Below are 27,888 nucleotides of genomic sequence, written 5' to 3' on the forward strand. Positions count from 1 at the left end.
TGACAGGCTGCCAGAGCCCATCCCTCCCCTCCCCGCCCCGCGCGGCACAGGGAGCCCGGGGCCCCGGCACAACCTGCCCGAAATCCCAGAGAACCAGACCGCGTCCCCCCCCGCCCCGCGCCGGGCTCGGGAAGCGCTGGGGAGGAGGCGCCGAGAGGCAGCGAGCAGCCGGGGGAGCGGGGATGGCCAGTGCTCATCTAGCACACAAGTCGCGTCTTTTTGTGCTGTTGAGGGCAAAGGGGAGAGAGACGCCGTGCTCGGGCTGTGCTGGGAACTAATGTGATACCTAGTGAAGATGGCGTATATACAGGTAGGTCTGGACAGCACTGGGGAGGCGATGTCCTCTTTGCCGGGGTGCGGACCGCAGGGAGACCGGGTCTGCTCTAACCTGGGTGAGCGCTCACCTCAATTCACTAGCTGCGTGTTAATCCAGCCCGGGCTAGTGATTTCCCCCTCCCGCTTAACGGTAAACCGGGGTGTGCGAGTGAGGTAGTTGCCGAAAAGGTGAAGCTCTCCCGTGACATACACAAGCCTTGAGGCACGAGTGCTTCGGCTTTTTGCATTTGTTTAATAGCAGCGGTCAGCCGATGCGTCTCGATTCAGACCAGGACGGTGGGTTGTTGGAAACACTTTGTGGAGTCCTACAGGAGAAGGGTTTGGGGGACTCCTGCCTGTGGTTGGAACTCGCCTCCTTCTTAAGAATGAATCCAAACATCCCCTTTTGTGCTTGTTTGTGTGAACTTGTGTGTTTGTGCATCTGACTGATGGCGTATGTATGGGCCTGATTGTGTTTGTGTCTATGGAGGGGGTTGTATGTATAGGGGGTGTGGGTGTGTGTGTATTTAGGTGTGCTTATGTTTGTGCGCGTGTGTCTGTGTATAGGATTGTGCGTGGTCTGTGCGTGTGAATGTCAGCATATATGTGAGTTCTTGTGTGTGTGAGAGGTTTGTGATGCCTTTGTGCAGAGTTGCATATACAAGGCACAAAGAGAAGCAGAGCAACAGTTGTGGCAGCTGCCTCTGCTTCTGTTCTATTGCATGTTCAGCGATCCAGCTGTGGACTGCTTGTTCCGTGTCTAGGACTGAATTCAGAGTAGGAGCAAGAGCGGGCAGGGAGATGGGAGTAGGAGCAGCCAGCGGTCCTTTACCAACTCCTCCCCCATCCATCCAGCTGGCATTACCATGGCTGCTGCTCCTGAGTTGAGTTTAGGTGGCTGCTGCTGAGGGAGGAGGACTAGGCAGGGCAGCCTCTGGAAGAGGCCTGGGAGGCTCAGGAATCAGTCAGCCAGAAGGTAATGAAAGGGCACAGAGCTTCCCCCAGAGTGTGAGATGACCTTGCTAATCACACTCCTGTGAAACACCAGCAGGGATGGGATGTGCCCCTCACACTGTCACGTGGACCCTTGAGAACGCAGGCTCAGAAACCCCACCTACGTGAGACACCTTCCCCCTACCGTGGAAGCCTAGAAGTGGGGACTCCCACACATATGGGAATCCTTGCAGAGATTGAAACGGGGGCCCTCACACCAATAAAGGGACTTGCTGTGGACACAGACACAGGGACCCTCTCACCCCAATGTGGTATACCGACATATTACCACCAACTATGAACTTCAAAACAGGGACCCACTCAACTTGCTCAAGGCCATGAAAACCAGCACTCACTTAAAGCTGTCCTTACTTTCCGGGGCTCTTGGGAGCTAGATGGGCTGGGGGCCTTGAGCCCCAAGGTTTGTCACTACTCCCAGCCCGGCCTGTCCATCGTGTAATTGTGCCAGGGTAGAAGGAGCTCTTTGGTGGATAGGCTGTTGTGTACATGAGACCCTAATGCTGTAAACTGGGTCCATGCTGTATAATTAAAAATGTAATTTCACCTGCTCCCCTGAATGAGTTTTGATACCCATGGTTTTATGGTTTAAAAACTCCTGGAAGATGTTAGCCAGGAAATCTGGCTTCTTATCTGAGCTCTGCCAGTGACTTGGTTTGGTTCTCCACTGCCTTGCATAGTCACTGACAGTGACATCTGTGCACAGTGGATGTAAAATGCTGTTGGGTAAGTCACCCTCTCTGTGACTCAGTTTCTCATCTCTGAAATGACAATGACAATAGTGACCTACCTCCCAGGGGTGTACTGACTGCAAATTAGTTAATATTTAAAAAGTGCTTTGAGATCCTGGGATGAAAGATACTATGGTGATCCAAAGCCCAGTGAAGTCAGTAGGGATCTTTGAATTGATTTCACTGGGCTTTAGATCAGGCTTTGTGTGTGTGTGAAGTATTACGATTTATTGTTTCAAAAGTACATAAGTGACTTAAGAGCACACGACTCATTGGCTTTCACTGGGAGTTGTGTTCCTAAGCCAGGCTGTTTTGAAAATGCCACCCTTAATGTTCTTTGCCCTCTATCTGTAATATCAGTGTTGTAGTACTGGAGCCCTGTCATCCCCAACTGACCAAAGTGTACAGAAGCAGAGGGGACATGTGTATGTCCATACATGCATGTATGTAAGTATATTCATGCTAGAAAAAGCGAGCCCTGGCTGTGCAATATCACCCGCCTTAAAAATGCTGGTCACACTTGATTTGGAGGATGCAGGGAACAGCTAAGCACAGCAGCATATGGGGCACAGGGAGTGTAAGGGTAAAGATAACAAAAACAGCCCCACGTATGGCAGATCCTGGAAACCAAGGTAGCAAGGAACAGCTGTCAGCAAGGTCATCAAGCAGCAATGACTGTGCAGGGGCCCCTAGGCCACCCTACACATACAATGTGTTGTTTTGTGATGGGGGTTTGTTTATGGCACCAGGACTCCCAAATGGATTATGCTCCTGGGTTGAAGAGTTGATCTTAGGGTGACCAGATGTCCCGATTTTTATAGGGACAGTCCTGATTTTTGGGTCTTTTTCTTATATAGGCTCCTATTACCCCCCACCTCCTGTCCTGTTTTTTCACATTTGCTGACTGGTCACCCTAGTTGACCTTGAATGGGCAGATCTGGTACAATAAGCCTAGGCTCAGCAGCTGTAACTTGAGTGGTATTCCTTTTGCATTCCCAGTGGACTAGGCCAATGTCATGGCTGCCTCTATGTGCTGGGTTTGTTCTAGTGTCCATGTTCTTAAACTTCAACTGAGCTTACCCAGCACCTGCTGGCAGTCACATCATTTGTACTCTATAAACCTTTGTCATTCCCCCAGAGCTAGTCCCCCTGTTGCATGTGACTGGCATGAACACAGACAGCTGTTTGTGTTTGCTTTTATTTCATGGATCTGTGCATTTATGTATTTTATGGCACTGGCTGTTCATTTGCTTCTGCTGTGCTATGGTGATTAGTTCCTGCCTGTTGTAGTCTCTGTCGTCACTCCTGTGTGCCTGGCTAGGGTTTCTGCGGGAGTTTGAGCACACAGTCAGGATGGAACTCCAGTTACTTTATGATGGAGTCTGTGGGTAGCATTGCTCATGCTCCTGGGGTCCTGGCTGCCCAAGGACCTGTTTTATTTTAAAGCAGATCTAGGTTGTTTTACTTGATAACATTTTAGCCAGGTGGATTGTCTGATACAGGCCTGCCTGGAGTTACCACACCCCACTCCCTCATGCCACATGGCCTTTCCTCACACTACATGCTGGGCTGTTTGGCTGCAGGCCATGAATCCAATGGACCTGGTTTAATGCAGAATAGGAATTTTAGTGCAGGCTTGGAATAAGCCACACCAGTTTTGTGTGGACCTTAGTATGTAAATTGGGGGATGATAGAACCCTGGGGTTTTTAAAAATGATTTTTGGGTATAGCCATATCAAAATACAGCACTTTTGTCCTTGCAAACCTTACCTCATACAGGTGGCGGAATTTTCACTAAGCAATGGTCTGTGAGAACGTGGCAATGGATGTTTGTGTTAAAATGCTTTCTATGGAAGCCATTGTAGAGCTAAATTTAATCTAATCTAATCTAGTTTCTTTTTTAAAAGTTGTATTGTCTATGTTTTCCATAGAGTATAGCCAGTAGAAGCTTTTGGGAGAGCAAGCCCCTTAAGAAATGGGAGTACTCAAAAATTAGTGTCCACTTCTGAAACTATTGGTCTTAATATCTCTGGAGTTGCAACCATTTTTGCCAGAACTGAACTGAGATTAGGGTCTCTATTACCAGGAGCTCGCAGTGTATCTATGACCAGGATGTGGTTTGCTACTGATGCAGTAAATACAGTAGTTGTAGAAATGAAGTAATTTCCTAGGGACACATGAAGAGTGTGGTTGCACATGATGTCTCCTGGGAGGGGGATGGTAGCAGAAGCAATACATACGTTTCTCTTGCTGTAAACAGGGGTGAGTGAGAGTGGTGGGATCCTCCTAGGGAAGGGTGAGCAGCAGGAAGGGAAGGGGAGAAGACGACATTGTTGCTCCTTCAGGAGATTCTTCCCCCTCCCCTAAAGTTAAGTAGGACAAGCTTGGGAAATAGCATGTCCTGAGAAATTAAAGAAATTGTTCTCTGGCTGGTGCTAATTTAGAGTTATTTGAGCATTGCTAAACTGGTTTTGTCTTTTTCATTTTGTTCCCCTTTGCTTCATCATGGATATCTAAAAGGACAGTTGGAACCGATAAATGAGGTGAGTTAATCTGATGATTCATTCCCTATTCTGTCTCATCTCATCGTCCAGAGGAGATTGTCCTGCATTTTCTGAATGTTTTCTAATGCCGTAGGTATAGATGGTATGCCAGATTCCTTGCTTTGTGGCTTTTCTGATTTCTGGGGTTCATTTATAGAAAAATTAATCTTTTCGTATACCAGGAAAATTCAGTTTTTTATAGGTGTGGAATAAAAATTTGTTTTACTATCAATCTGCTACTGTCCTCTGCAGCCCTGTGCTCCCAGTGAAGGCCTCCCAGTGAGTGCCGACTGCTTCCTTTTACAGGCAGTGTTGAACACTGCAAACATGATGCAATTCAATAATTTCTAGTACAATTTTAAAAAGGCTATTCTCAAATTTTGACTTTGTGAGGGTTTCATAATGCATTCTGGGTTTTCACCTATCACTGAGTACAGATAGCTAGAATCTGTCTGTCTGTGTCCCATGTACTGCTCTGCGAGCCTTCTTACAAACACTTTCTTCTCCCCCCACTCCCCCACCTGGGAAAGGTGGGTAGGGGTGGATGGGGAATGAGCAGAACCCTGGCTTCATGCCTCCTTCCCTCTCTCTCCAGTGCACCAGCAAGCTGAGCTTAGAGGGTGTGGTGGGAGTGGGGTAGTTATTTGTCGTTGGTATAAGCCACCAGCAAGTTTATACCCTCTTGAAGCAAGGGGGAGAAGGAAGGGAACTGTGGCTTCCTCAGACAGTTCCTTTCTTGGGATGTACTTCTCCCTTGCTATAAATGTATACACTTAGCCTTTGTATATTTATATGTTACGCTATAATGTTATAAACATATATACACAGGCTAAGTGTATACATTAACCTGTGTACATTATTACATATATATAATGTGTGTACATGTAATAAATGTAATAGCACTGTTAGGGAGTTACTACTGCCACCATACAAAATTCTGTTCTCCGGGGCACTTCTACACTCACCGAGCGCAAATAACGTTTTTTAAAAAAATCATTAGCTTTTTCAATAAATTAATCATCATAGTAAGAGTCAGGCAAGATTTTGTACCTAGGCTGATACATTTTGCTGACAAATTTGAGGCTGTAATACTGCATGTATGGAGCATATGAATATCATATGGTTACATGCCTACAGTATTAAAATACCTTCATATTGTTGTGTTAGGTTTTTTCAGCTGTGCAACAACTTGTGAAATTAAGTTGAGATCTTCAGTTTTTTCTTCTCTCTGCCATGCATTTGTTGATATATTAGTTTGTTAATGTAGGTGAAATAATGGGCATGTTTCTGCTCTAGCATATTGTTATGGCATAGTGTTTTGTAAATCACTCTCTCGCCCACGTACATAATAATTCTATAAAAGAAAATACCTGCAGTGAATGTTTATTTCCCTGCCTAGTTATGGCTTCAGTGAGATCGTGCCAGTAACTGCACGGCACTTGTCTGTTTATATAAATGGAATAAATATAGTTCCAAATGTTCTGCTGCAGAGACACAAAACATAAATACAGCTGAGTGTTATTTCTCACCGATGATCTACTGTTTGTAATCTTATTCTTTGGTTTCCAATGGCCTCAGGGTCTGCTCTCTAGACTCTTGGATCTCTTGCTGTGCAGATGGACTTGTAGAAATTGTTGTCAGAAGTGTTTTGACTGTAGCTGTTGTCAGTCGAGCGAAGATGAAGTTGAAATCCTGGGACCTTTTCCTGCACAGACGCCAGCCTGGCTGTAAGTTTAGATGTGCATATTAAGCAAATGTTATCTCCAGTTTATAGCAGGGTGACAAAGGTAATGTTATTTTGGCTGTGGTGAGGGCATAAACATGAGGCCATAAGAATCCAAAAATGCCACACACCTGGCTAATGGCATGCATACAATAAGAGATTGGTGGGAAGAGTCGGTGTTAGGAGTGGGAACAGTGTATATAACTATATAAAGAGTGCATATAACTGCAGCAAAGCTAAACAACATGTCCTGCTAATTCAGGTAGCTGGAGTCTTTGAAATATAGCTACCCCAATTCTTAAGTCAGAAACTATCCTGCAAGCCAACACAGCAAGTTGGTAATTGACCTAGCTTTGTATTCCATGCTGAGAACAATACATTTCATTTGACTTTTTGTTGAATCTCTAAATTGGACTGTTTATTTTGAGCACTTTAGCCCTTTGATTGCTGTAATTTTCCAGACTGCCAGTCAAGTGACTACGTAGGAGGACCTATATTTATTATTTTATTATTACTTAGAGCATGCACTGTATTTTCTGAACACATAACAGACAAGGTTCCTACCAGAGGAGCTTATGATCTGCCTTAACCATAGATAGACATACAGTATGTAATACACCAGATAACTGTTCAGACAAATAGGGGTTCAGGCACAGGCCCTAATTCGGCAATTTGTTGCATGTTGGTGAGCCCATGCAGAGCCCCATGGAAAATGGCTGAAATCACACTTAACTTTAGCTATTTCCAGGATAAATCTGTATTCTTAGGAAGGCTTAGGTTGGTTGTAAGATATCATTCTAGGCAGAAAAATAGCATACAATCAGCATTCAGTGAAACTAAACAATATCTACTAGAATGTTTTGAGGCTTATAAGAGTAAGAAATAGATACTGATCTTATTAATGTTAGTCTGATTTAACCAGGCTAAAGGGGGAAACTTACAAAAACACCAAGGTGACATAAGAGAGTATATCCCCTAGAAAAACTGAATTTCTAATGGGACTTGTGTTCCTGTGTCACTTAAGTGCTTTTAAAATCTGATCCTAAAACAACAATGTCAAAGCAGTTTACAAGGGAGGCCAGTATTGTTATCCCCATTTTGCACCTGGGGAAACTGAGGCACCAGGCGGCGAAGTGACTTACCCAAGGTCACCCAGCAGGCCACTGGCAGAGCAGGAGCCTTAGTGCCAGTTCAGTGTTTTAGCTGCAAGGCCTCACTGCCTCCCATAGCAGCAGAGTAATTGCTACTCAAGAGTTAAATGTGTAATGTGCTTCTGAAACCACAACAGGTGAGGTGCCCCCTTAATTGCTTCCCTAATGCACCACATTTCGCTGTGTTGCTGGACGATAGATAGGAAGACGTGATCAGTATCATTCTCCCCGGGAACTTCCTTGCTTTCATTTTTTTTCCCTGCCAGATCTATCAGGTTTGTCTGTAAACGGTATATAAAATTCATCTTTTTCTGTTTGAATTACAGTATCTTATTTATTGTTTTGAATTAGTGTAGGAAGAAGGTGCAGAGAGGTTAGCAGTAGAGCTTTATAGTGCTTCTTAAACAGGGAGCAGTTTTTTAAGGGTCAGAATTGTGCTTCGAAACTCATTTATCTGCAGCTAATGGGAACTGGAAATAAAATCACTGCTAAATAAGGAAACATCGTGTGCAGGTGAACAAAATGATGAGACCACTTTATTGGACTTAGAAAGATATGCTCCAGAAATGATCGAGTACTTGGGGACAAGTGGCTAGGCTTAGTAGGGGCTCCAGGAAGGGGTGGGATAGAAGAAATCTTCACTTGATCTGTGGAGTGGCAGGCCCTGAGTAGGGTTGCCAGGAATGCCCGGTCGAAAAGGGACCCTGGTGGCTCCGGTCAGCACCGCTGACTGGGCTGTTAAAAGTCTGTTCAGTGGTGCTGTGGGTCTAAGGCAGGCTAGTCCCTACATGTCCTGGCCCTGCGCTGCACCCTGGAAACAGCCAGCAGGTCCAGCTCCTAGGCAGGGGGGCCATGGGGCTCTGTGTGTTGCCCCCGCCCAGAGCACTGGCTCCGCACTCCCATTGGCTGGGAACTGTAGCCAATGGGAGCTGGGGAGCGGTGCCTGTGGGCTAGAGCAGTGTGCAGAATCTCTTGGCCCCCTGCCTAGGAGCCAGACCTGCTGGTCTCTTCCGGGGCACAGTGCGGAGCCTGGACAGGCAGGGAGCCTGCCTTAGCCCAGCTGCACCACTACCTGGGAGCCGCTCGAGGTAAGCCCATGCCCCAGCCCTGAGGCCTCCTCCCGCCCAATAGTATGCCCACATCTTGAATTCTGCATGCAGATGTGGTCGCCCTCATCTCAAAAAAGATATACTGGACTTGGAAAAGGTTCAGAAAAGGGCAACAAAAATGATTAGGGGTATGGAACAGCTGTCACATGAGGAAAGATTAATAAGACTGGGACTTTTCAGCTTGGAAAAGAGGTGACTAAGGGGGGATATGATTGAGGTCTATAAAATCATGACTGGTATGGAGAAAGTAAATAAGGAAGTGTTATTTACTCCTTCTCATAACACAAGAACTAGGGGCCACCAAATGAAATTAGTAGGCAGCAAGTATAAAACAAACAAAAGGAAGTATTTCTTCACACAGCACACAGTCAACCTGTGGAACTCCTTACCAGAGGACATTGTGAAGGCCAAGACTATAACAGGGTTCGAAAAAGAGCTAGATAAATTCATGGAGGATAGGTCCATCAATGGCTATTAGCCAGGATGGGCAGGGATGGTGTCCCTATATCCTCTCTTTGCCAGAAGCTGCGAATGGGCGACAAGAAATGGATCACTTGATGATTACCTGTTCTGTTTATTCCCTCTGGGGCACCGCATTGGCCACTGTCAGAAGACAGGATACTGGGCTAGATGGACCTTTGGTCTGACCCAGTATGGCCGTTCTTATGCTCTTTTGCACCCTAAACCCCTCATCCCCAGAGCCTGTCCCCCCCCAGCTGGAGCCTTCACCCTACCTGCACCCTAATCCCCTGCCCCATCCCAGAGCCCCCTTTCATACCCTGAACACCTCATCCCCGGCCCTAACCCAGAGCCCGCATCCCCAGCCAGAGCCCTTCCCGCACTCCAACCCCTGCTCCAGCCCAGTGATAGTGAGTGAGGGTGGGGGAGAGTGAGCCACCAAGGGAGGGGGAATATAGTGAGCGGGGGGGGGGGGATAGGGCGGGACTTCGGGGAAGGGGCAGGGCTAGGGTGTTCGGTTTTGTGCAATTAGAAAATGGCAATCCTAGCCCTGACGCAGTAATTCCAACCATCTCTGATTCTCCCCATGTGGCCACTGGGGCCGTGTAGTGGTAGATCCCCCACCTCTGGGCTTCTGTTCCTTCTCTGGCCCCCTGCTAACCCACCTGTGTGGTGATTCTTCAGTTCCTTTGGGGAGCTGGACTTTGCAATGTGGACCCCCTTTGTGGGCTCCAGAAGTACTCCCTTCCACCTGTGTCATGGATCCGTGCCGGTTCAGCTGCCTCAAGGATCCTTCCTGGATAACTTTTGCCATAAATAATAGTGGAAAATTATATTAAAGGGCCCTATTCTGCAATCCTTTCTTATGCTGTGTTACATATAGTCAGGCCAGCAGCCCTCTAGGGACTATCAAAGTCCTCAGCTCTCATGATATTTTCACAAATCTTACAAGTTTAGGGTTTGGTTTGGTTTAGTTTTTAAAAAAAATTCTTGTCTCTAGAAGCTGGGCAGCAAAATGCTTCAAAATGGCTGCTGTCTCCCATTGCTTTTCATGTGACTGAACCTAAGATGCCCTCAGCTAAAATGGTAGCTTCTGTTTCCTGTATGCAGCCCAGGCAAGAGACAGTGAGGGGACAGGGGAAAGTATGGTGGCGGTGGCAGCTGAGTTTATCCAAGGAATATGGAGGGAGGGGGGCTGAGAGAGACTGTAAAGGAAACTGGGCATAGGGAAGGAGATTTGGGGGTATGCTGGGAGAATGTGGGTGACTGAGGGGAAAGGGAGAGAATATATGTATAGGGGGTAAGGAGACGGAGAGGGGAGGGCTGGAAAGTTGGAGAGGAGAATGGAGAGGGACAGAATGACACCTCAGGAGTTAAAAGAGAGAAGTGGTGTCCTTTGCCTGGTCTTGTTGTTTTGGGTGCAGGGAGGTTTCTAAATGTTTGGAGTTTGCAGTACTGCACTCATCACATGAGTAAGTGCTACTCAACATGAGTAAGAGTTGCAGAATTGAGCTGTGAATGAGCTATTTTAATGTGTATATGTATTTCAGAACTGCTCCGAGGTCTCGTTACACTAATTGTTTTTGCATGGTAGATGTTCCCATACTATAGTGCTGGGCAGCAGTATAACACCTTGAATTAGGACCTGGATTTAAAAAGATTCACGTTCTGCCTCAATGTATTGAGTTTGGGGAACAAGTACGTTTCTTGTGTTGCCCTTTCTTCCCCCCCACCCCCCAAAAAAGTATCTAAAAATGTCTAAAGGCTCACAACTAAGAGCGCTCAATCCTCTTATCCTTGTCCACCTGACATGGCCATTGCTGTCATACGGGGTGTGCTTTTCCCTCACACCCAATCCTTCTCATGGTCTCTAGATGAATGGGAGCAATCTTGTTAATGTCTGCATCGATCCTCCATTCTTTGCATCAGCAACATTCCCATAGTCAGTAGTAGAAGCTCTGGGTATGCTAGGGAAGCAGGATTGGGCCCAACTGCTGTGAAATTAAGTAATTTATTTTGGTAGATGTTGACTTTTTGCACTTCCTGAATTTTTACAGCACCCTATAACGTCAATGATAAAGGAAGTATGTTTAGCTTGCTGAAGCAAATCTAATTGTATTGACTTGCACGCATGGCAATCCTTATTGTTATTTCATAATTATTGTTTGCTTCCTAGCCTTAGGAAAAAAATTGGGAGGGAACTGGGGTGCTTGTCAGCTCTGCATCTTATGAAATCTCCTACATAAAAACTCGAAGATAAATACTGTGTGTTCTGCAAGGTTAAACTGAAATTAGAGCTCAATTCTCTTTACCAAAGGTTCTGATTAAATACGAACAGAGCTGTTCCAAACACAGCCAAAGTTATTTGAGGAAAAATTATCGTGGTTTGCTAGCAATTTCCCTGCAAAAGGTCACCTGCTTGTTACTTAGTTAATTCACTATTATGTTTAGCACGTGTAGAATATCCTTAATGATTTTTTTCTGATTCTTTTTGCCCCTGCTTTGCCCCCATTCTGTAGGTTTAATTTTCAGGCATGTGGATCATAATAAGTATGTTCAAATCCGTTTCTTGGCATGAAAATCAGACTTTTATGCTCCTAAATATTGATTTTTATATCCAGTTGAAGGATTTGAGCAACCTGCGTTTGAAAGCTGGGTATTATTTGTCCATTTAATGTATGTTTTTAATTTTCTATCAAAAATCTATTAAATATCAATGGACTGTGAAGCTCAGGTGGGTTCAGCTCTCCAAGCACCACAAGATCCAGATCTGAACTTCTTCCCCCAAACTTGGGGGAGAGGTAGATTCAGATCTGGAATCCATTTTTAGTCTATTCCTAAATTTGGATTTAGATTTTTGAGTTTACTACTTGCTACAGAATATTATCAGCCTAGTTTCATTAGTGGTTTGTGAGGCAAATGATTCAACATATACATCTTATACCTGGCATAGCCAAAAATATAGAAAGAATGAATGAGGAGCAAAATTCAAGCACTGCTCCCATCTGATTTGCTTATTTCATGCTGAACTTTGGCTGTGCCCAATTTCTATTTTCTGAGTGTTCTTTTGCTTGTGGCCTAACCAGAAAAGTGTATTTTATCTTGGTACACTATAAAGAATGGAATACTGTTTAAAAAAAAAGTGAGATTCTGATCTCAATTATGTCAGGATAAAATTGTTCTTCCATTGACTTCATTGGACATATTCCAGACTGTTACCAGTGCAACTGACATTAGAATCTTGAACTATAGACTTTTGTTCCTGTCTGCTCTTGCTCTTCTTTGAGGGGAACACTTAAGAGGTTCTGATTTGTTCTGTTTAATGTGAGTTGCTGCAATCTGTGAGAGGCTGAGATTTTCACTGAGCTTACTTTATGTAGAAGATTTAAATTGACAAGGGGATTGCTTGTGGACTTTTGTATGATCCCATTCTCATAATCACTTTGTGCATTTTAAACCTTCACAAAGTTTCAGTGAGGGGTGTGTAACCTTTCTTGCTTATTTATATATTTCCCACAAATAAAACAAGATATAGCAGAATTATTGTCCTATCCAGTTATGCAAAAGAGTAAATAAAAAGGGGACAGGAACTGCTTAAAAGGTATGTCAACAAATCCTGCTTTACAGGGCCACATTTCCAAAACTTAATGGCTCATTTACCACCATATATTAATATTAAACATGATGTGAGAAGATTGATCATGGTTATTTCCCATGCTATTAATAATGTGACTATCTGATGATCCTAATGAAAGCCATAATTCCAGGTCTATATCCTAAATATACAGCTGTAAGTAATGGTATAAATATTTTCACTACATAAATCAATAATGCCACAAGGTCTGTATCGCATGCATGTATTTGAAACATGAGCACATCTGTATAGATGTGTGTTAAAGTGCATACTGGTGTATATCCTTACTGTTGCTAGTAAGCTTCATTGCATTTTAAGAAGTATGAAAGACAAAAGAAAGGATAGAGAATCCATGCTTTGTAGGGCCCTGAAGCCACAGAGCTCAGCACTCTTCTGTTTTCCAACTAGATCTGAAAATAAGCTCTAGCATCCATGATATTCATCCAGGGTTCAATCTAAAGTATCAGAGAAGAGGGCTTATTATCCTGTTCGTTATGTGTACAGTACACTTACTGGATTCACACATCCAGAGGTCTTTCATTTTCACAGGATAAGCAATCAAAATGAGGACAAAGATGGAGACTCTGATAACACAACCAGCGAGCCACCTCCAACTCCTCAAGACTCTTCTCCTGACAGAAGGCGATCATCTTCAGATACATCACGGTCTACTTACAGCCTCACAAGGCGGATTTCAAGTAAGGCTGTCAGCTGTACAATATTAACGTAATTTCCCAAGTAGACCAAAGCTTAGTTTAGTGCCTGCTTTTAGAGAGAGATCCAAGTCAAGCCTAAGGTATGTTGATTAAAATCCTAAACTGTTCCACAAAGAGACTGTGAAAGGGGCCAAACTTATATTTTTGCTAAAGGATGAATGAGGCAGAATCACAGAGTTAGACAGGGGTAGGGGGCAGAAATCTATTTGATGTTTGCACTTAAAGATTAACTAGTGATATTATTATTGTTTGTTTTTATTATTTGTGTTGAGATAGGCCCCAGTCATGGGCCAAGACCTCATTGTGCTGGGCTTTGTACAAACAGAACAAAAAGACAGACTGTAAGAGCTTTGGGGCAGAGACTAAGTTGGGATATAATCAGATCTTTCCAGTTACCGACATTGCTATTTGTATGTTTCTTTTGCCTAGGTCTAGAATCGAGAAGGCCAAGTTCTCCACTAATTGACATTAAACCTATTGAGTTTGGAATTATAGGAGCTAAAAAAGAAATAGTTCAGCCAACTATCCTGAGAAAAACGTATACCCCAGATGACTATTTTAGAAAATTCGAACCAAGACTCTACTCTCTTGACTCTAATAGTGATGACATGGACTCCTTGACAGATGAGGAAATCTTATCGAAGTACCAATTGGGCATGCTGCATTTTAGCACACAGTATGATCTGTTGCATAATTATCTAATAGTGAGGGTAATTGAGGCTAAAGATCTGCCTCCTCCAATTTCGTATGACAGTTCAAGACAAGATATGGCTCATTCCAACCCTTATGTCAAGATCTGCCTCCTTCCAGATCAGAAGAACTCCAAGCAGACAGGAGTAAAACGCAAAACCCAGAACCCAGTGTTTGAGGAGAGGTACACCTTTGAAATTCCATTTTTAGAAGCCCAAAGAAGAACTCTACTTTTAACCATAGTGGATTTTGACAAATTCTCACGCCACTGTGTCATAGGCAAAGTGTCAATGCCATTAAATGAAGTTGACCTTGTGAAGGGCGGACATTGGTGGAAGGCCCTTGTTCCCAGTTCGCAGGTAATGGAATTTATAAGGCGGTTATTATGTAATATTTCTACTTTGTTTTTGTGGTTCCTTTGTTTGTTTGGGGTTAATGAGAGGTTTTTAAATAGCCATGATCATTCATGTACTAAAGCACCTTCTAGATTGAAAAGGCATTGGATCTGATTCTAGTCTTGCTTATACCTGTATTACACTGGTGTAAATTCAGTGACATTCTTTTTGGTTTACATTGGTGTAAGACAGACCTGAACCAAGCCCACCATTTTGGCTTTAAAAGAACATCATCATAAAGGAGATGAAATTAGAAATTATTGTGCATAATGGAAACGGCTGGAAATTCATTTGTGAATCTGCAACTTCTGGGAGATCCTTTCTTGCAGATGCAGGTTCATGGATAAATCCTTCCCTGCTGTGGGCTGTGCTCACTGTCACTGAGAGCCACTGTAGGGCAGTGGTGGATAACCTGCGGCCCGTAGGTTGTCCACCACTGCTGTAGGGAGTTTATTATCCAAGTTAGAAAAGCACTACTATGATGATCAAAACAGAACAATGCTTTGGGCGTGTGTGTGTGTCTGTTTTGCCATTGATATCTGCACAGTTTGTTTGTGAGCAAATGCATAAGAGACTGGTCCTCTTTGAGACATCTTGGTAGTCCAAGTGTCAGAGGATTCTTCTTGCGTTTCTGTACAGACCTATCTAGAAACATGTGGCCAAAGATCGGTGAGGGTGAGAGGGAAGTTGAATGTGCAGCATATTCGATTGGATTGTAATGACACTTTGCACGTGTGCATGTTCTAATCTTCTCGCTGGGCTAGCCCCTGCCCTGTGATGTGTTGAGGGGGAAGATGGTGTAGGGTTCTTCGTCTTTCCATATCCTCTCTCAGGAGCATTGGGGCAGGGTCTCTCCCCTTACTACTCACAAGAGTGTTAGGAAAAACTCCTGGCCAGTGCACCAACCCCACTATGGCCCTAAATGGGATGACAAGCTGGCTTGTGGGAGTGCCTAGTTCCCAGGCTAGTTAGCAAGTATGCTAGCAGCAGCCGCTAGCGTAAGGGTACATGCTGCTCGGGTAAAAGAAGAAACAAATGGCAGTGCATTGTACTACTTCATCTTGAACCAGCCTGCCCTGCATAGCTATGTCTTCTCCCCATCCCCTGCACAGCTGCTAATGCTAAGGGTAGGAGTTTGCCCTGAGCTTAAGAGACTCTGTTTTAGCATTAGTATAATACGCTTCGATCTCTCTCTCTCCTCTCTCGTCACTTGGTGTGATGTGTGATTTGTCAGTCTTTTGGGTAAAGCTCTGACTGATCTCTCTGGTGGCTAACAGCACCTAAACATTCACAGAAGGCCAATATAGCCATGGATAAGGGTTTAGTCAGATTCTGATCTCAGACATGCTGGTATAAATCTGAAGTAATTCCACTGATTTCACTGGCATTACTCCCAGTTTTACATTGTTGCAACTGAGGACAGAATGTGGCCCAGATGTATAACTTGAGTTCAGAAAGCTGTAAAATTAAAATCTATTGAGGCAGTATTTATGTCCAAAACCCCAAAGCCTTGGGGCCTGATTTTTCATTGTCTGGCACCTTGTGTAGGCTTGTGCACCTGTGCAAAGTGGTTGGAAAGTGTTTTGCACCCCCTTTGCTCTAACCTTGCACTGCTATAAATGCACAAGGCAGTGGACAATCAGGCCCTTGATTTCTCAATATTATTTATTTATTATGATGCAGATGACTAAGGTGTGTGTTATAATAAAGCTAGTAGCATGATGAGATTAACAAGAACACTTTTTGTAAATGCATAGGAAAAATTCTTTCACCAACCAAACTGAGTAGCTCTGTGGGTGAAAAGGAGAGCAGTGTTCAGCTCCGCTGGTTAGAGTCTGATATTGGGAGGGGTGGGAGAACAGCCCAACGGCTCTGCGTTTAAATGTGCAAGCCATTTAACCAGCCTTACAGGGCTTATCTTGCATCCTATCGCTTGTTCTCCCAAGTCCATATTTACAAATACCTATAGCTAAACTCTGCCCTCAGATACATGTGTGCAGTTCCCATTGCTGGCAGTGGACATCCCATCGGTGTATCTGAGGGCAGAGGGCCAAATTTTGTTCTCCTTTATAGCCATGCAAACCCATTGCAGCCTGCATTTTTTTTCTCCCCTATGATTAATGCTTGGTAGCACATTCTGAAACTATATGATGTATATCAGGGGTCTCAAACTCAAATGACCATGGGGGCCACATGAGGACTAATGCATTGGCCCGAGGGCCGCATCACTGACACCCCCAGCCCCTCGCTGCCCCTGGCCCCGTCCCCCTTCCACCTCTTCCCCGAAGTCCCCACCCCAACTCCGCCCCCTCCCTGCCTTCAGGGGGACCAGGAGGAGTGCAGGGTGTGGCGGGGGCTAAGGGCAGGGAGTTGAGGTGCAGGAGGTGTGCAGGGTTTGGCAGGGGGCTGAGAGCATGGGGCTGGGGTGCAGGAGGGGTGTGGGGTGCAGCAGGGGGCTCAGAGCATGGGGTTGAGGTGTGGTGTGTAGGAGGGGTGCGGGGTGTGGGCTCCGGCCCAGCGCCGCTTACCTAAAGCGGCTCCAGGGTGGCAGCAGCACGCACCAGAGCCAGGGCAGGCTCCCTGCCGTCCCTGGCCCCGCTCCAGGCCCTGGCCCCGCTCTGGGAAGCAGCTGGAACCACATCCCTGCGGCCCCGGGGGCAGGGGAGGGGCAGAGAGCTCCATGCGCTGCTCTTGCTGCTCCTCCAGGTACCTCCCCCGAAACTCCCATTGGCTGCGGTTCCCGGTTCCCGGCCAATAGGAGCTGCGGTGGGCGGTGTCTGGAGGTGAAAGTAACGCACGGAGCACTCTCCTTCCCTCCCGGCTGCAGGGACTTGCTGCCAGCTGCTTCAGGGAGCAGTGTGGGGCTTGCGGTGCCACGGGGGGTAATCCTGCAGGCCGGATCTGGCCCGCGGGCTGTAGCTTGCCCACCCCTGGCCTGGGGGCTGGCGTAGGGAGCTTGGCGGGCCGGGGCCGCGTGTTTGAGACACCTGATGTATATGATATAACAGTATCATGTTAATGCAAATTAAGAGACTGAGTATGTAAGATGTGCACTGCCTTCAAGTCAACCCCCTTACAGGATCTGGTCCTAACATGTCTGGTGATAAGGAAGTAATAGTATCTACTTCATGCTGGCCTCTATGCTATGGTATTATATCCACTGCTGATGTAAATGGGTGTAACTCCATTGGCTTCAGCTGATTTATGCCAATTTATGCCATCGGAGGGTCTGACCCATAGGGTGCAATACCACAAGCGTTTCACATAGTGAATAAAGTAGACTGCATTTGAAAGTTGATGGATTCTGATTAATGACAAGATAGATACATAGAGCTGTGACGTGCATTTCAGACTACAGTGTGTTAGAATTTAGCCCAGTATATGCATACGTGGCTAGTTTGTGTGGGGATGATGCAAGGAGCCTCCTCCACCCGTGGATTCCTGGGCAGTGGCGAGTCCTTGTGCGCAAGAACCTCTTGAGCTTAGTTCTCTCAACATGCAGTCTTTCCCAAAAGAGGGTGAGGTAGGGAGGGGCATGCTCGGGATCATGGCTCCTGCTCCCTATACCATTCCAGAAATGTGGAAAGATCTGGTCTGGGCTGTCCCAGGGATTCCAGAGGTATTAGGCCCAATTCACCCTATGTTGTTGTTTTTCACCAATGCAAAGTGATTCTAAAACACCAACGTTCTGGGCCAGTAGCTACTTACATCCACTTTGTACTGATGTGTGAGCCAGCATGAAGTACAGGGCACATTGAGCCTGATTCACCATTACCTACATCCAGCGGAGCTCCTGCTGGGGCAGTCTGCCTCCCCACCAGAGAGCATTATACAATCTTCTAGTCCACATATATTGCATTAAAGTAAGTCAGTCCAATTCTGCTCTCTCCAGGCCCATTGAATTTAATGAGGTTGCATAGATGTAAGCAAGAGCAATATTTGGCCAAGTGTCTCGAAACCTCCGTGAAAATCATGTATTAATTAATCATTACGTTAATGGACAAGGAGAGTTTTGCTGATACATACTATCTCTAAGTTGGCAGACAGAAGTCTGTATAAAAAACCAAGCTACAAGCAGACTGATGTATTTCTATTAGCGTAGCAACTGAAATGTCATGTGGTACATGCATGTTATGTGAAGAGCTGCACTTGTGCAGTTTACTCTTCACTTGCTAATTTAGGACCTGATCCTCAGAGGTGCAGAGCACCCCAAACTCTACATCATAATTCTGTGGGTCTGATTCTCCTCTCTGTTACACTAGCATTGCATCACTGTAACAGAGGAGAATTTGGCCCTCAGTATCTGAATATGACTTTTTAAAGACAAGCTATGGCTAGAATTTCTGCTGAGTTTAAAATTCAGGAGTACTTGAACCAGAAGATTTGAGCCCCAATGGACCAATAAAATACTGGTTGTGTTCCTGACTGGAAAATTGAAGTTAATGGGCTAAATTTTGCCCTCATTTACCACTTGGCGACCCCATTGACTTCAATGGATGCATCTCCTTTGATAGTCAGGCCATGCTGTGATTCTGTAGTTCGCTTTTCACAGAGAGAGCCATTTGAACTTGGATTTTGCAAGCCTGGGAAGCTAGGATGATTCCTTTCCTTTAGTTGGGAAGTAGTTTTTGTTTTGTATCTTTCCTCCATCAAGGCTGGCTTTCATTTTAAAGGATAGTAGCCTAATCCGACTCTTACTGAGACCAGTTGGCATTCCGGGAGCTCGATGCTTTTGAAAATCAGGCCCCCAGGCCAGCCAAAACTTTGGCCCTTGAGGTTGCACATTTTGGATTAAATCCCAAGAGGTGCTGAACCCCTGCACTACTCTAGATGTCAGTGGACTGATGAGGGAGCGAATGTAGCCATGCCACTTAGTGTTCCAGAAATTCTGGGCTGCAGTGCATCCCTTAAGCATCCCTGAGAAGGCCATTTTAAGCCAGAGCATTACCCAGGGGGAACAAACATCCTCAGGTCAGATGAACTGTCAGTCCTTTGGAACCTGGGACAGTCCTAATGTACCTGTGTCTGGTTGATGAATGAGAGTTGCTTTCTTTAAAAATTAAAATGCAAGGACAGTTTAAAATGTTTCTTCGAGTTAAACAAGAGTCATCACCTGGTCTGTATTACGTGCAGGCTGAACTGGAATGCAGCTGTCAAAAGCACTGGGAAGTTGAGACCATGGATTCTATTTATTTATTTAAGATCATTAAGTTCAATAAGTCTTTGTGGTATCAATATTCCTGCAAGAAACATCATGTCCATCAGAGTGCATATGCCCGAGCAGTTCCACAGAATTCTTTTTGTAACCAGAGGAGGGTGAGGGATCAGGGAACAGCTGCTATAGGGGTACCTGTTGGTGTAGCTGTGTTGGTCCCAGAATAGTAGAAGGACAAGGTGGGTGAGGTAATATCTTTTATTGGACCAACGTCTGTTTGTGTGAGAGAGACGAGCTTTTGAGCTACATAGAGCTCTTTCCCAGGTCTGGCAAAGGCTCTTAGACTGTCACAGCTAAATACCAGATGGAACAGATAGTTTAGCATAAGTTAGTGGTCCCCAAACTATGGGGCATGACCCTCTAGGAAGGGCATGACGGAAAAAGTTTGGGGACAAACTTTGTCATAAGTCATTAGCACATATTCTAAAGGATCATTCAAGGTGAAGTGGCTTGTTAACACCCTTGTAGTCAGGACAAAAAGGGGGGTTAGTGGGTTAAAAATTGTTGTAATAAGCCATAAATCCAGTATATTTTTTAAGACCATGATTTTTAGTGTCTAGCAAAATTATGATTTTAAGCCCCCAGGCTTGTCTTTTGAAAGTGTTATGCAGGTTTCCTTTGAGGATGAGTGCTGATACGTCTGATATAAAGTGATTGCTTTATGAAAAGTGTTCACCCACAGGTGATAGGGTGTTTTTGTCTTTTATCATTTTCCTGTGTGAGTTCATTTGAGAGAGTAGTGATTGTCTGGCTTCACCCACATAGTTGTTGTTGGGGCGTTTCGTGCACTGGATGAAGTACTCTACATGTTGTTGTGATAGGCACTTGAAAGGAGAGTTTGGGGGGCAGGGTTGATCATTGAAGCAGTGGAGATGCAGGTTTTGCATCTGTTGTTCTGATGATACCCTGTATGGGTTCCTATGTGGGGTGGTTGATGACAACTCAAATACCACAGAATATGCTCAAAGGAAAAAGTCCAGGATATACATCTTAATACACTCAAAACTGCCTTCACCAAACAAGGGCAGTCCACCAGAGAAGTAGATTGCATCATGGAATGGGCCACCCAAATACCACGAGAGAACCTGCTTCAATACAGAAATAAACCCCCCTCTGACTGCACACCCCTCGTTGTCACCTACCACCCCACACTGGAACCCATGTGGAGTTTCACTGAACAACTACAACCCATACTTGATGGGGACCCCATCCTGAAAAAAAAATCTTTCCTGAACCCTCTCTTCTTGCTTTCAAACAACCCCCCACACCTCTCCAAGCTCATCATCAGAAGCACCACCCCAGACACCAACTCAAAGCACCACCAGGCCCTTCCAGAACAACAGATGCAAAATCTGCTGACTCGTGATAACAAGTGTATTGTTCATGAATCAAGGGAAGAAATAGATATTTCAGTAAGTAAAATCTTAATTCATATTAATTTAAAGTACTGTCTTAATATTTTATAGTGAAAGGGTAAGGTGTATGCCTGCAATTTGTATCTATTATTTTTATAAACAGAAAGTTCCATCTGCAGGATGACAAAAATGGAAATTAAAAACAAAAAGTGTTGCTTATACCGGCGCTAAGGAAGCTTTTTCTACTCATCTTGTTTTTTTAAAAGTGCTGAGTTTGAAGCCGAGAGGAGGCTTCCGACAAGACTGATGAAGAAGAAAGTTCACTGTCAGCCTTCCTAAATTTCTTGTCAACTACATTTAAATGGAAAGTGCTACCATTGTATCTTCCAAACGAATTCTAGGAATCTTAATACATTGGGAGAAAAAAATCTGCATACAATGCAGTGAAACTTGATTTTGCATAAAGGTATCCCCCGACACTTACAGAATTAAGTATTGATACAAAACAGGCGCTCTGTGGTGTGGATTCTTAGTTGCAGTTAGTGGAACTATGACAGTTTACACCAGCTGAGGATCTGCCCCAGTATGAGAAAGAAAGCAATGAATGTGGTGAAACTTGTGTGATGAAAAATGCTGAAACGGTCAGTCATAAGACCATTAACAGAAGGAGAGAAAAATGAAAAGGCATAGACGAGGAATGTAAAGATAGAAGGCAGGATGTCTGTTTTATGGTGGCATTTAAAAATAGATGGAAACTTCATGAGCTGGAAAGATACAGGAAGGCTGGTCCAGATGGCAAGAGCTACAGAGGAGAGAACTGAGTAGTGGTGAGAGAGAAAAAGCAAAGAGGACAAGGGTTTTAGAAGAGTGGAGAAAGTGGCTGTAAAAAGCTACCAGATCAGAATGGCAACTCCTTTGTGTGGCCAGGTGTAAATGACAACACACAGTGCCAGGTAATGGAGAATCAGACCCAAAGGCTGTGAGGCAGTGTAGGGTGAAGCAAATCCATGGATGGTTCCTTTTAAAAAGGAGTACCTCTTTGGAACTGGGTCCTAAAATGAGCAGACACAAAGAATTGTGGGCACACATCTTCTTGCATGTAAGAAGGTGGACAGAAGCAAAGGCATGTTTTCGCTAAATTAAAGGGATAATCCATCTCCTATTGAAGCTGATGGAAGTCTTTCCACTGATTTCACTGGGGTTTGGATCAGGCAAGCTCTTTAGCCCTCACAAGATTCATAATGGAATACAGCTTTTAATTTCAAGGGGGCTGGTTCAAATCCAGCCCAGATCAATAGTGACCAACATTTCTTAAAAAGAAAGGGAGTACTTGTGGCACCTTAGAGACTAACCAGTTTATTTGAGCATACGCTTTCGTGAGCTACAGCTCAGCTCACGAAAGCTTATGCTCAAATAAATTGGTTAGTCTCTAAGGTGCCACAAGTACTCCCTTTCTTTTTGCGAATACAGACTAACACGGCTGCTACTCTGAAACCAACATTTCTTACCATCTGATGGCTGCTTGTTAGTCAACAGCATGTACAATTATTTTTGTTTCAGTTCCCAGGCCAGTGAGCAGGAGTCCACATTACAAAAACCACCATCCCAGCAGACATTTTTGTTATAGAAATGCTCAGGATTGAAAGTGCATGAGCACTGTACTGTCCCCTCAGCGTGTAGGAGTGATCTCTCCAGCTCAGGGTTGGGGCATGTTGGCAGGGCATCACCTCCTATGCCTTCCCTCTTCTGTGGATCAATAGAGGGCTTTATATTCACACAGGCTGTCGACCTAGTGCCTTCCATAGACACTACATTCACAAGGAAGATGAAGGGCTTGATCCTGTAAGGAGTGGAGTACTCTGGCGCCAGTCCAGTGAAGCACTTACGCTGGTGCTTACCTTCAGTGGGGCTGTTTAGATGCTTAAAATTGAGCATGTGCTTCAGTGCTTGGCTGAATCGGGGCCCGAGTGGCAGCACCTTACAGGATTGAGTCCAGAAAGAGGGCCAGTGATCTGCCAGTTCAAATAGTACCAGAGCCTGAAAATAGGAAACGTTCTACCCTCCTTAAATAACTCCATACCATGGAATTGCCTGACTGTTGTAAAGTAGGTTGAAAGTACTTGCTATATCTATGCTCAGAGTCTCACATTTCTCTGTAAAGATTGATTAAAATAGAGTATGGCGCACCCCTAGTTTTACCAACACATTATTTTTCAGGGGCAGAAGGGAAGAGGTGTTTATGAATAGTTGAGTTGAAATGTTTTGGGCCAGTGTTGATCAGAGCTGAGAGATCTTTATTCTGCATGTGAAAATTCATGTCTTGCTGGCATGTGAAAATTCATAAGAACTCCTTTCTCCTCCCCAGAGATGGTCATGGAGCTATGTCTGATAAAAGACATGGGTATTTGTTGTACCTTTCCTTTGAACCTTCATCCCACTAGTACACTTGAGTGGCATTCACTTTTTGGGAACATAGGTTCATAAGTACAGGGCTCAGTGGGAGTCTAATGGGCTTCTTGCTTATATGTTGCGCTCAGCCTTAAAGAAATTCAAGAGATTCAAGCTTCCAACAGCTCTCTGAAGCTCTAGTTTTGATTTCTGACTCAAGAGTAAACACAAAATATGTGTCCTCATTGTTCCTCTCTGACCCCAGCAGAGATATTGATTAGTAAAGAAGAGGGGTAGAGAAATTAAAGACTCTCAGTTTACAGGTCATTTCTGAGCATTTCTTTAGCAACTTATAATGAACTCTCCGCCGTTTATGTCCTGTGTTTTGGAAGTCTTCACTTGTGAATGTACTGAATCCCTTCTTGGCTGCAGATTCCCCAGACTTTTCGGTTTGGGGTCTGTGGAACTGCAAGTGCCATTCTGTGGAAATGTGCACATTTGCATTTGGCTGTAATATCCTTTTTTTTTTTTTTTTTTTTAAAGCAGATTTCCATAATGCCATTCACAGACAGACCAAAGATGTTGGACAGAAAATTAAAAACCAGTAAAACTGATCATCGGACAGCTGTTTCTTTGGCAAAAGTTTTGAAACAGCAGTTGGTTCAGAGATTTGTGCATCCACATAGAAACTAATTCCACAAACCTGGCTCAAAGCCACTGAGCATGCCAGAGACTCCAGTCGGTATTTTGAACATGCCCCAAACCCTAGCAGCTGTTGAACTAAACGAGTGATGCAGAACTTCCAGTGAGAGAGAAACCAGGGTTCTGTTGCTGAGTCCTTCCCTCACTAGACAGTGAGGAGATGGGAGGATTGAGGTGGAAGCAGAGCTGAACAAATGTTCCTTCAGTCTAATATCAGTTATATGTGTTGCCTGATCCTATTTAATGGTTAATAATGATAGTATTGATTGCCAGTTGATCCTAATTAATGATCTGAGAGTAATAGAGTTCTTGTCCCAGAATCAGGCTACAAAGAACTAAACCCAACAAGTTCAGTATCTTGTAGGGAACTTCGTGGTGTATGGCAAGGACACTCACACTGAAGGCAAAGCAAAGCCTTGGTGATTTTTATTAGAGCCAATGATAAAGACAGAAAAGCTCCAAACCACAGAGAGGAATAATGCAGTATTGGGGATATCTCTGGTATCATTCCTTGCATAAGCTCTTAGACTTATATACAGTAAAAGCTTTGTTACCAGCATATTGGGTGAATGGCAGGGGGTGCTGTTTAATCAAATATTCTGGTTAATTAAGAGTTAGACTTACCAATGGAATACCAATTTTCGAAGAATTAGAATACAGTAAAATGAATAAAGTATTAAATAGTCTACAGGTACTCACCAATCCAGTCGTTGTATTGCACTGCAGAGTGATTGGTTTCTTGAAGCACTTAAGTGTATACAGGTAAAGTTTTCTATACAGTAGGTTATCTTCTGACACTACATATCACTATGGGCCACGCGTGGCGTACACCCAGATCACTAAAAATACACTTAACACTAAATTATACTGAACATAATTTAATCTTTGATGATTCGGAAGGCACTTCAGGATCTTGCAGTGCCTCAGGGTCGTTATTATCAACATCAATGATCGCTGTAAATATAGAAGGTGTAAGAGATTGAGCTAAATCTGTAATGACCCTATGACACAGCTTGGAAGCTGCTTTTTTGACTAAATCCCTGATATCAGCTTGCGTACTTGTCTTCTGCCTCTTTTGCATGAAAGTAGAGTGCAGAATGTGCAATTGCATAACCTCCTGGGCAGTGGACTTGTCCTGGTTACTAGATTGAAGATTTGTATTGGGAGATATCAGAAATGCCAGTTAATAGAGCTTTCCGGTTGGTAAAGAGCTGGATAACTCAGCTTTTACTGTACAACCTTCCTTGAGAACCTGGTGGTGAGAGACAAAGGACCAGCCTTGCCTCTGGCAGGCCGAATGAGTCTGACGGTCCAAGTTCCCCAATGCCCAAGGTTGGTGATAGATAACAATAGAGCTGAAGGGTCGAATGATGGAAAGCTAACCCCCTCCACATGGAGGTTTGTCCTGTTATAGGGCCTGAGCACTATCATGAATATTCATGCTAATGCCCAGCCTTCCATGTCCAATTCTGATTTCCTTGCCCTCATAATGTTGGGGTGTACTTATCCATATTAATGCCATTTAACTCATTATCATATATGTCACCTATTGCTCAGCCAAGTTTGTGGTTAGACATCTGCCAATGATTCTATCCTAAAATATCCAGGCCAGTAGCACTTCAGTGTTCCTACAGTTGCCAAGTACCATTAGGTTCCAACTCCTGCTACTGAGCAAGCTAATCCTAGTTCCCCAAAATCTAAAGGTAGCTGACAGGCCATTTATCTATCCCAAGGGTCACAGACCTACTAGGCTTGGCTATATTTATGCTAACTTGCTTAAGCTAATGTCTTACAGGATATAGGCCTGTAGGCTCCTTGAGTTGCTGCTGAATATGATAAAAGGCTAAGCTAGCTTTATGGGCTACACTTGTGGGATGAATATTCAGGGTGCTGCACGGGGATTTGCCCAAATGATACCCATTAATTTGAAGGGGCTTTATGCATTTAAACCACGGCACGGCACATTGATAATATAATAATAATCCTGTGCTACTCACTAGCTCCTTCTATCCCAGGCGCTCAAAGTGTGCGACAAATTTGAAAGAATTTAGCCTCACAACAGCCCTGCAAGGTGGAAAATATTCTCTCCAAGTAAGGCTGGGGAGAATAAGTGACTTGTCCAAGTTCTAGAAGGATTCATTGGCAAAGCTAGTGGAACTACAACCCAGATCTCATGACTCTGTTTTAACCCGGCTTTGTGCTCAGTACCCCTAACCATAGATGGGTAAATTGTTGCCAAGGCATACTATACAGCAGCTCAGACCTCCAAAAATCTTTAGTGATTTACTGTAGGAAGCTGCAGGAAGCCTGTGGGAGCAGGGTGTACTAAAGCAGCAGTGTTCTAATATACCTAAGCAGGTAATGCCATGGATAACCTTGAGGAAAATCAATTTGAACCTTCATTAGAAGCACTGTATAGATCTGTACACTGATGTAATGCACCATGTACCTCAGGAGTCAGGGAGCCTTTGAGCTGTAGAACTCTGGGCGTGTTGTAGAGATCTCAAACAGTCCGGAAGGCCTGTGAATGGTGCACTGCACTGATCCAAACAAGATGTGCTAATGGCATAAATTAAACTCTGCTTCCCTCGAAGCAGCCTTGCTGTGTTCCAGAGATGGCAGAAAAAATGAGCCTTTTCTGTGAGGGTTAGATTCAGCCCCAATGATAGTTACAGAAAGTTCTGCATCAAAGACAACCCCAAGGTTACACACTCTAGTAACAGGCTGCATAATGCACCCATAAAAAGGCACTGTGAAAGATGAAGCAATAATCAAAACTTCAGGAAAATAATGGACATCCAAGACTGGATGTCACTTAGCTACCTAATCTAACAGGAAATTGCTTTTCCAGAATCACCTGGGATCAAAACCCAAACCGGTGTGTCATCAGCATTACAATTGTAACTCAAATTATGCCTTTAAATAACGGTGCCTAAGGGAGACATATACAGCAAACAGCATAGGTTCAAAAACTCACGGCCTGTGGTATTCTACAATAGTTCTAGGTAGAATTGGAACTATACCCACCTGTAATACTGAACTATATACATGCCTTTTATCAGAAAAAAATGAACAGTCATTTAAACGGGGGTATAAAGATTGCCACATACTGGTTCTGTTTGTGATTTTAAGGTGTAATCTCTCTTCCTTATGCGTCAAGTTAGGCATTTAAATTTACAAACTTTGGGATGTAAATGTATCCCTGGATCCTGTAGTGGGGAAATATTAGAGGTTTTGTCATAACTACTGAGAGCAAAATATAAAGTGGACCAATACAGGCAAAACCCAGAGCACTTTTTTTCATTAAAAGGTCTTCGACAAACAAAATTCAGACTCTTCTCTTTCTTGAGCACCAATAAAATAAATATGGCACCAAATACATAAGCTTCCCCCTTTCTTTGTTCAAACCCTGCACTTATGTGGAAGAGAGAGATGTCTTTATCAGACCTTCCCTATCCTGCCTGAAAAGGCTTCAGTGTTGTAACAAAAAGATGCTTACGTGCACAGAGTCACTAGGGAAAAAAATATTGTAACATTTCCTCTATACATGACATATATTTATATAATAAAAGCAAGGAAACCAAAGGGCTGATGATTATGGAGTCATGCCATATTTATGCAGAGCACTGAGAGGGAACCCTCCCAAATTTGACAGGCACTCAGAAGTGAGAAACGTTACTTCCAATCAGTTATGCCAACCTGAATTGGCCTGAGGCTTCTAATTTGTTTCCCACCAAACTAAGAACAAACC

At 44.1% G+C, this 27,888-nt stretch overlaps 1 protein-coding gene across 2 annotated transcripts in view; it reads left to right on the plus strand.

The window, feature by feature from the left end:
• The first annotated feature begins 200 nt into the window (after positions 1-200).
• Positions 201-27,888, plus strand: part of SYT17 (synaptotagmin 17) — a 72,979-nt gene continuing 45,291 nt past the window's right edge. Inside the window, exons 1-5 of one of the 2 annotated variants that reach the window (XM_077828340.1) lie at positions 201-310; positions 4,583-4,703; positions 6,179-6,327; positions 13,226-13,374; positions 13,822-14,441. In XM_077828340.1, the coding sequence (XP_077684466.1) occupies positions 4,701-4,703; positions 6,179-6,327; positions 13,226-13,374; positions 13,822-14,441 (921 nt within the window). In that variant the 5' untranslated portion in view covers positions 201-310; positions 4,583-4,700. The remainder of the gene's footprint in view (positions 311-4,582; positions 4,704-6,178; positions 6,328-13,225; positions 13,375-13,821; positions 14,442-27,888) is intronic. The other variant, XM_077828339.1, reaches the window with a different exon arrangement.

Source organism: Eretmochelys imbricata, chromosome 10, assembly GCF_965152235.1.
Source record: "Eretmochelys imbricata isolate rEreImb1 chromosome 10, rEreImb1.hap1, whole genome shotgun sequence".
NCBI lineage: Eukaryota > Metazoa > Chordata > Testudines > Cheloniidae > Eretmochelys > Eretmochelys imbricata.